This window comes from Athene cunicularia, assembly GCF_003259725.1.
Source record: "Athene cunicularia isolate RWA chromosome 1 unlocalized genomic scaffold, athCun1 chr1_part2, whole genome shotgun sequence".
Classification (NCBI taxonomy): domain Eukaryota; kingdom Metazoa; phylum Chordata; class Aves; order Strigiformes; family Strigidae; genus Athene; species Athene cunicularia.
This window is the reverse complement of record NW_020799092.1, coordinates 1,767,255-1,776,764: the sequence shown is the minus strand read 5'-3', so window position 1 is coordinate 1,776,764 and position 9,510 is coordinate 1,767,255. Positions and strand designations below refer to the sequence as shown.

Here is a 9,510-nt window from a genome sequence, read left to right as displayed (position 1 = left end):
GGGGGGGGGCGGGGGGAGAGAAGTATTGCATTTTATGGGATATGGGAGGAGGGAGGAAAAACATGTTGCAGATCTTTATGTGGTTTTTAAAACCAGCCATCAGAGGCAATTATTGAATAAGCTGAAGCACAAGAGGAGGTTTTGTGAGCTGGAAGCAGTGCTAGCCTGCAGAAGAAAGGGGCGGTGGGCTGCTGTTGTGACTGTGGAGGAAGAAACTTCAGCCTCCTTCGTTTCTCACCACCTACTCTCCATCCACCCTACGCAAAAATGAGTTGCGTGCCATGGAAAGGTGACAAGACCAAATCGGAATCACCAGATCCACCCCAGCTACCGCCACTGCATATTTACCATGAGAAGCAGCGTAGAGAGCTGTGTGCCCTCCATGCCCTCAACAATGTCTTCCAGGACAGCAATGCCTTCACTAGAGAAACCCTGCAGGAGATTTTTCAGAGGTAGGATACTCTCTGCGCTGATGTTAGCTTCCCCTCGTCCTCTGTTGCTCAGAGGAATTTTCAGATCTTATTTGGGGGGAAAAATAGAGCAAAGGAAGGGTTGGAAGTGTGCCAGTGCTTTGAACTGAATGTAGCTTCTTTTTAAAATTTCCTCCTCCCTATTCTTTTTCCTTCCCTCTCCATGCAGAAATTTTCTTTCTTTTTACTTGTTTCTTAAACTTTTCTGGCTGCCAGTTTTGGGTCCAAGGGCTTTATTGCACATGCTGTCATGTGGTTTGTTTGCTGTCTTCTCCCCCACCCACCTTAATGCATCTTCTACCAGTTTTTCACGTTTTTGCCCCTGCCTCATGTGGGTATGTTCTCTTGATGATAATAACGGACTTTGTGATTGCCTTGTGAGAGTGAACGTGGTAGGAATGACAAATGGGTCATCATAAAAACTTCTTGATTTAGCACTGCAACATTTAGAAATTTTTTTGAAATTAGGAGCTTTGCCAAAAGAGTGGCTCCTTAGTCAAGCAGTTAAGTGAAGTTCTTCAAATATCATGGGGTTTTTTCCATACAGCAAGACCCTGTGAACTCTGTCAGACTGGATTTAGTTTCAGTAGCTAGATCTATATTTTCCCTGGCATTGCTATAAATGTTTCCCAGCAGCTTCAAATAATTAATAAAAACATTTTTGAGTTTTGCTGGAATAATGTTATTCATGTGGCCTGTACAATAGCTCATATTTTGTCAGATGCAAACACCTATGCTGTTCCAGTGTTTTGTGGAAATTCTGAGCATGCCTTTGAAAATTGTGATGACCTTTCATTGATGAAGCAAAGTAATCAAACAGGAAGTGGGGTCTCTGATACTCAATCTGTGGATATTGTATTCATTGCCTAAGTTACACTTGAATACCTGATACCAGCAGTTAACAGCATCATCTTGTTTGTGGCAGGTAGGAAATTGTGCTTCGGACAGCAGTTATACAGGTACTGTTGGACAAGGCATTGGCCTGTGCTGATGAGCAGGGAGCTGTCTGCCTGTTGCTGCTGTTCTGAAAAGTGGCAGATTTATGGAGCGGGTGCTTGACCTGTCAAATGCATGCCTGTCTTTGGCAAAAGAAATGTGGTGATGGACAACAGCAAATAGCAGATTGAAATGCTATTTAAGATAGCATTGTAAATAAAATTCCTTTTGGTGAAGTGGAGCTGGTCCACGGCAGGCTCAAGGCACTCTTTGTCCAATGTAAAGATGCAGTGGTTTTGTTCCAGAGCAGCAATTGTCAGAATCTTAATCACAGATGGATTGGTATTGGCCTGAAGCAAACAAAGGCAGTTCATGTGGTTGAAGGAGTGCAATGATCTAATTAGTCGTCTTTCATTGGGTTTGGTGAGAGAGAATTTAGTGTGCAGCATGAAACCTCTCAGAAAGAGCTGGGATGTTAATCTTGTCAGACCTCTTGTGCAAGAAGGAAGAATTTGTCTTTGATTCCAACCTAGTATTATTCCATCCTAATATTCAGATCAAGATACACAGGTTAGTGTGGAAGTATACATGGAAATTCCTCTCAGAAATGAATGAGCTGTAAGCTACGCATAAGAATTGCTACTGCCTTTGCATCTCTGTTGGGTTACTACTCATGTCTAGCTCTGACTTGCCTTTAAAAAGTGTGGATTTAGTTGCCCTTTATACATCACTTCTCCATATTTCTTTCCTGTGTCTAGTCATATTCTGTGTGTTGATAAAGGACCGATGAATAATAAGCTACAAAGGCGTTGTGAGCTGTGATTTTTAAACCTGGTGTTGACAAGGTAACAAAATCACAAGTAGTCTTAAGCTTTCTGTAGCTTTTACCACATCCCTTGAAGAATGACTGAACCACATTGCTTAATCATTAGTTTCCCTTTTGGTGCATCTCATTGCATAAGGCCAGTGTAGTCTGACAATTAGCATCTCGAGTGTATGCCAAAACTTGATCCAGGCTCCCCTCTGATTTTGTAACCTTCCTCTCTCCTTTCTTCTAATACAAGAAATATCTTTTTGCTGTTTCTCTGGCTTTTTGTTGCAGGAAGTAAGATTGCATGTTCCAAATGTTGCGTGGAGATACACAGAAAATTTCTTTGCTTCACTGGAGTTTGTGTATTGAGACCAGATTAGGAATGACAACTGCATACAGGAATCTTGGAGCCCGTTGTGTTAAGACAACATGTTGAAAGTTTCTTTCTTAGAAAGCTCAGGAGGATTATTACCTGAATTTCTGTCCAACTTTGTCAATCTTCCTCAGCTTAGTGTTTAGATTAAAAAAACAAACAAACTTTGGGGAGGCAACTTAATTTCTTGTCTAATCAGAATCCTTCAGATGATGATTGTGGACCCTACTTAGGTATGAGTAGAGATGTTGAGGCAATTCCTCATGAAAGTTTGCTCATGGGTACCAGTTTTTTGTGTATCACCTCTGCTAGTCTCTTCATCTCACTTCTGGGGCTCTGAAAGTTATGGGTAAGAACAAAGATAAATGTGTTCTTTCAGCTCGCAAATAAACTTGTCTCTGGAAAACTGTGCCACAAGAGGGTGCTTGTGCAACCCAAAGGGCTCTGTTAATTGGAAGGCTTTCCTAGCTCGCTGGCACTCATGAGAGTTAATAGGTTGAAGCACCTTGATCTTGAGGAATTAGTTGTAGCCAAGTGATCTTGCTTGATGGAGATGCTGGAAGAACTGTGATAAGCTACAGTCACATCTCTGTGATTAGTAAAATATAGCAGAGCTTTGGAGACTAGAAATCAAGATTCTGTGAAAACGTCACTGCTCGGAAATGCCCATGATGGGTATTAATAGCCTTTCCTATCGCCACATTGTTTTGGACTCCTCCCTTCTGTAGTCACTTCCCAGGCTGTTCTGCTGCAGTCTGCTCCACTGCAAGAAAATTCACAGCTGATGCAAAAAGCCACCTGTCTGTATCCTCTCTAGCCTTGGTTGGTCTGAAACTCCTTCCTTAATCCACTGCTTTCTTCTTCTTGTCAAAAGTTATGTTGTCAGGGGGGAATGCAGAAGGGCTGAGGGATTTTCACTGGATGAAATAAGCCTGCAGAATTTGCACTGTACTGAAGGCTGAGTGAAAAATGTTCAGGAACATCAGGAGTTTTGCAGGATGGAGGTGATGTGAGGGAGAGGCAGGTGAAACCTGGATATTTGGATGATATGGAACATCTGAACCTTGTGCCTGCAGAGCTAATGAAGTCCTTGCCAACCAGAAGAGCAGCTCATCACAAGAGAACTGATCTCAGGCTTGAGTTTCTTTGGTTTGGTGTTGCATGATGTTGCTGTTCTTTGCTCCCAGTTTCCCCCTGTGCTTTCTCTTCCAGCTGTTGAAGCCTGTCTGTCACCATAATAATTCACCCCCTTCATTGTTCCCCCCTTACAAAATTTTTTGGGAGAAGAAAACAGAAAATAGTAAAAGTAACTAACTTTGTTGCCACATGTCTCCATGTATTATGTCTTGCATCCATTATCGTCATTTGTGCAAAGGCTGTCTTAAGTTTTTGCATGTAACATGCTGGACTCTGATTCTAGATTTTTAGATGTAGTAATGCAAGTGATGTCTAGGCAAGCTTATGGATTAAAGCTGAAGAGATTTGTTTGCAATAAGGTTATCTCTTTAGGTATCTACAGCAACAGATATTTTTTTCTTACAGCAATGGCAATGCTTTAGAAATCTCCCAAACACAAATATCTTCACAGCTTTGTGTCTGAATACTTTCATTTACCAGTGGGGGGTGGGAGAACAACCTTTTCTGCAGCCAACCCACCCTGCCTTTTGTTATCCAGTCTTCAAGAGTGGTGTTGACTGTTGAACTCAGTGGCAAACTGACATTTACTCCAACCCTGAATTCAGGAAAAAGTAATTGAAGCATCCTTCAGAAGTACCAGTTCAAGGGAGGGAAAAAGAACTTCCTGCTTTGCTGTCTCTTTCACATCAAAGCTTGGATCTTTGAAGGCTTTGTACATCAAAGTTATTCTTAATGCATTATTTAGGCCTCTTAGCCCCTTTGTTGAGTGATAAGGGGGAACTGAATAGTTTGTGTTTAACCACAAAACCCTAAAAACAGACTTGAAGTTGTACAGCAAGTAGCCCCTTCCAACTGTGGAATATAGGTTCTGCAAATGCCAGCTAGAGCAGTCTCCTGTTCTGTTTGCAGGCTGTCTCCCAACACGATGGTGACACCCCACAAGAAGAGCATGCTGGGAAACGGAAACTATGATGTGAATGTGATCATGGCAGCACTTCAGACCAAAGGCTATGAGGCAGTTTGGTGGGATAAGCGCAGGTACTGAGGACTTGTGTAATTCTAGAAATGGCTGCTGTTTGTAAAAGAACTGAAGCTAAAGTACCAGAATATAATCTTATTGCTGTCTTACTTTCTGCACTCTTTCAGGGATGTTAATGTTATTGCTCTGTCTAATGTGATGGGCTTCATCATGAATCTGCCCTCCAGCCTTTGCTGGGGCCCCCTGAAGCTCCCCCTCAAGCGACAGCACTGGATCTGTGTCCGGGAGGTGGGAGGCACCTACTACAACCTAGACTCCAAACTCAAGGTGCCCGAGTGGATTGGAGGTGAAAGTGAGCTCAGGTGGGATTTTTTGTATCCTGTTCCTCCTCAAATCCTTCCCTGTTGGAGGTGGGGAATCTGTCCTTAAAGAGCTAGCAATTGAAACATTTATGGTTGACCATCAATAGCAAACATTTGAGAGTAATAAATTTCTTGTGGCCCCACTTGGATTTATAGCCAATATGCATGAAGCTAGGGAAATTCTTTCAGCAGTGGTCATCTCTGCAAGCTCAGGAGAACCTGACTTCATCTGTTAAGTGGCTGGCTCTGTCACTAGTGATGAAGGTAGAGGCCAAGTCAGGTATTAGTGGGTGACACCTGCAACAAGATGTGCCATGCCTTGTTCTCTCCTCAAACATAAGAGTATCAGCGTTCCTTTGCCTCTTTAAGTAATCTCTATGTATGTTTCCGAAAAAAAGGCTTTCCAGACTAGAAGTGCAGCGTTATCCCTGACAGCAGAGATAGCTGCTTGCTAGAAATCACTTGCCCATGTAAGCATATGCTGCACTTCTGGCCTGACTCCCCTCCCCTCTTTAGTCTTAACATGAGATGGTTGCTGTAATTACTTTGACTGTAAAGTCTCACTTGCTCTTAGTTGCTGTTTGACTTCCATTCCCTCCTGTTCTAAAGCCTACTAGCAGCTTTGCTGTCTTGACTAGACTTGTTCTGAGGTAGGAGTTGCACATGAGCAGTATTTGCAGAGCCTGCCATGCCATTAAAGTCTTGGTAAAGTGAATGTCAGCCTTTTAGGAACATCTGGGATAAAGTAACACCTTTCTGGAACTACTGTGCAGAGCTTCTGGTGGATTTTATCCTACTGTTCTTCCTAAGGACTTCCTATGTAGGGAATTTTGGAAATCTGGGCTAAAAGATATCAGAAAATGCTGATTTGACTTTCATAGTTATTCTAGATGATCCAAGTTTGGTATTAGAAAAAGCTTATGGGCAGAAGGGGGCTGTACAACCATGTCAGATGACCAGGTGGTAAGCTGCTGCTGTGACCTGCGATAAGGACATCTAAATGATGGTTTGGGTTTTTTTTTCCACAAGTATTCCAGATTTGTTGGAATTATTTAAAAATACAGTGGGATTCTTGATCTTGGAGATCTGAAGAAAATGAACTTGGTTTTAATTCTATTTTTGACACTTTGGAAAATTGGAAAGTGACATCTTATAGATTTCTCTCTGGTGAGGTTAAGATCATGTCTATCTGATTCTGTGAAAATTTTAATTTTAGAGGTGTGTTGAATCTTGTGTGGCAAGTTTAATGGTTGGTTGTGTGGTTTATGTCAGAAAATAACTAGACAATGTGGGGGAGTTTCCTCCCATTTCTTGTCATATTTGCAGAGTTAGTTGCATTTAGTTGTAGAAGATGACAAAGTTTCTACATTCAGTAGCACTTATTTCTCCTCTTTTAGGAAATTTTTGAAACACCAGCTGAGAGGAAAGAACTGTGAACTCCTGCTGGTGGTGCCAGAGGAGGTGGAAGCACATCAGAGCTGGAGAGCTGACGTGTGACCTGGCCTGACTCTCTCCTCCCACTACAGCTCTTCCCCTTACTGAACTTCTGACATCCTGAAACTTGGATAATGGGTGCCCTGACTCTTCCCATCTGGAATTTCCTTTCTTAGGCTCTTCTCTTCCTTCCTTGGTGCAATAGGGCAACAGTGTAGGACACTGGGGGTGGTGGGTGGGGAAGAATTGAGGGCAGAGTGGAGGCAACTGGAAGCCAATCAACTGCAAAGGCAGATGAGCTGCGTGCCCTTTGGCTAGCTAGAAGGCATTGCACTCTTTAAAACCGGGCCTTGGGGCTAGGGTGTCTGGAAGCCTCTGGCCTCCCTTTCCCCACATGCGTGGTTCAAGGCTGTGTGTGGTGGAACACTGCTCCTTCCAGGGCTTGCGGGGGAGGAGCAGGGGTCGAGCACACTGTTGCCTCTTCACAAGTCTCTCCTTCCAAAATAGGTAATCATGGTGTTTGCAATTCCCTAAGGGTCTCTCAGGACACTCCCAAACACTAGGAATGGTACAGTGCTCAGCATGACCCTCTGCTTCTTAGTGACAGTTTGTGCCAGTAAGTTGAAAACAGTAACAAAAAGTGTCATCTTTCAAGAGGTTCTCTGGGTAGCTAGAGAATTCTTCCCCATTGTCTCTAGGGATTTATGTATGTGGTGAGCGGTTTTTCGGCAGCATGTGGCTGGCTAAGGTGATGTGGAAACAGCAAGCACAGGCTAATTACGGAGTATTGGGTTTCTGGACTGGAGAGAGGCTGTAGTCTGCTTGGGTTTCTTTGTACTGTGCTGTAGGGTTTTTTTTCTTTTTTAACATCTGTTTTGGTTTTCTGTATGGTCATCCAGTAGTTTAGGGGCTGCTTAGAGAGGAATAAAACTGAAGGGGTTATGAGAGGAATTCATTCATTTTTTTATTTTCCTCTTTCCAGAAGTCTAGCGCACAGTTGCAAATGCCACGCAAGATGTTCCAGAAAGAGGTAAAGTTACAAAGAAAAAATTGGCTGAGGAGAGCAGCCTTTATAGTAGTCAGGTTTTGTTTGCCCTTTTTATAGTTACTAGCTGATAATGTGGAAGATTTGGGTGTTAAGAGAGACCCTGGCCTCATAGTTGAACCAACCTCTTAGTGCTGGCCAACAAACATTCCATTAATGGACAAATGGCTTTTTTCCTCCCCTCTGTGGGGAAGAGTGACTACACATGGAGATGCCGAGAGGAATCTCTGCCAGCTGTTGCCCGGCCACCTGGGTGAGCTGTAGCTCAGCATGCCTTCCACAGCAGGGGGAGGCAACACTGAATTTGGAAGACTTTGTTGTGTTTAGCACTTCCTGGCCGAGCTGCTGTTTGCTTCCTTCCTTTACATGTGGGATGTCTCACTTAAACAGCAATCTCTGGGACGTGTTGGAGCTTGAAGGATCCTGCTCCATTGTGCAGGAATGTCTCATTGCTGGTGTTTGAGCTTGTGAAAGGAGGAGTTCTAACTACCTTTTCTCAGTTATTTTTCTTGAGAGCTCTGCAAATGCACAAGCGGGTGCTTGAAGCTGAGACACCATCGAAATCGCACCTTCCTAACAGAGGCCACACGACAATGGGATGATGCTGTTCACCGACCCCCGGACATCTGGCAAGCACCATTTTGCAGCCTTTTGTGCACAGCCTCCCACAGTCAAGGGCAAATGGGTCTTCTGTTTTAAAGACCCAACGTTTCTATAAAAAGTCCTATTTCGTAACACATTCCAATGACCAATACCAGCTGGCAGAGTTTTTAAACACTTTACAGGCAGGATGCGCAGCCTGCAGGCATTCTGCTCGTGACTTGAAGCCATTTCTTCAAGAGGGGGAAAAAATAAATCTCAACAGCAACATTTTCTATGCTGATTTAAAGTCACACTTTTGAAGAAAACCCCGTCTGCATGGAAACTGCAAGCCAACGGATCAGTGCACAATATGCAAAGATGTTTTAAAATATTCTGGGGCTACTTTCCTCTCCTTGTATGTCACCTTTCCTGTGGGGGGAAAACAGTGTGATCCAGCTGCTCAGGTAAAGGGAAAGTGTATGATCACACCCCTGTGGGAGGTGAGGCTGCTGTGCCTGAGGGGGTGGGCAAGGTGGTCCAGGCCCACTGCTTGGGAGTGGAGAAGCCCATGTTTTGTTTTCTTGCTTGTTTGGTTTTGTTAGATCCTTGTCTTGGGTTTGTTTACAGAGATGTATTTTTGTTTAACCAAATATTAAAAATGGAAAAAAAACACATTTCCATATAAATGTCCTATCACTTCTGTATGTTCAACTGAATTGTTCTGTAACAAAGTATGTAAAGGAAAAATAAATTTTTTTTTCTTTGGTTATAAAACTGCACCCTTTCTGGGAGTTAAGAACCTTGAAAGTTGGTCCCTGGTGCTGAAGTAGAATCACCTCTCTGAGAACTCCCTTAAGCCACACAAAGCTTTCTCAGCCCTCTGAAGGTGACAAAGCATTGTCAGCCCCTTCCCCCACAGCAATGGAATAGTCTCTGCACACAAAGCCACCAACAGCTCTGAAAGAACGGAGCCTCCCTAAAGGATGTCTGTTAAAATGACACTGCTCAGGCTGGATTTATTTAATATTCAATACAAAAAAATATGCAGCTGATATCTGAAGCTCTACATTATTAGGCAGAGGATCAGCACGGATGTGATCATCTTGACCCTGGCCTGCTGCTCCCTCAGTTCTCACACACACACACCACACACACACACAGAGAGTTGCAGTGAAAGTATTTTTGCAGATGCCTCTTCCTAGAGAGTGTTTTTTGTGGGGTGCAGCTCCCTGCAGCCCTCCTTCCTTTGCTTTGCCTGCTGGGAAAGTCACTTCTCCTGTCACTGGTGTCCTTTGGCTCCAAGTCAGCCAGGAAAGGGTTTGTTTTGTTTAATGGCCACCTTTTGAAGACTGACCTGTGCCCTGGTGGGGTTTGGGGGGGG

The 9,510-nt window shown here is 43.5% G+C and overlaps 1 protein-coding gene across 1 annotated transcript; it reads left to right on the top strand.

Annotated features, from left to right (window-relative positions):
* Positions 1 to 10: 10 nt before the first annotated feature.
* JOSD1 (Josephin domain containing 1) lies at positions 11 to 9,370 on the top strand. The gene is made up of 4 exons (XM_026868418.1): positions 11 to 452; positions 4,637 to 4,765; positions 4,874 to 5,068; positions 6,466 to 9,370. Exons 1-4 carry the CDS (start codon positions 268 to 270, stop codon positions 6,563 to 6,565), a joined length of 609 nt encoding a protein of 202 aa, XP_026724219.1. The 5' UTR covers positions 11 to 267; the 3' UTR covers positions 6,566 to 9,370.
* The last annotated feature ends 140 nt before the right edge of the window (positions 9,371 to 9,510 follow it).

Coding starts and splice junctions, on each gene's coding strand:
- JOSD1 (XM_026868418.1), top strand. CDS start 268: ATGAGTTGCGTGCCATGGAAAGGTGACAAGACCAAATCGGAATCACCA. Junction 453..4,636: donor CTGCAGGAGATTTTTCAGAG/GTAGGATACTCT, acceptor TTCTGTTTGCAG/GCTGTCTCCCAACACGATGG. Junction 4,766..4,873: donor GTTTGGTGGGATAAGCGCAG/GTACTGAGGACT, acceptor GCACTCTTTCAG/GGATGTTAATGTTATTGCTC.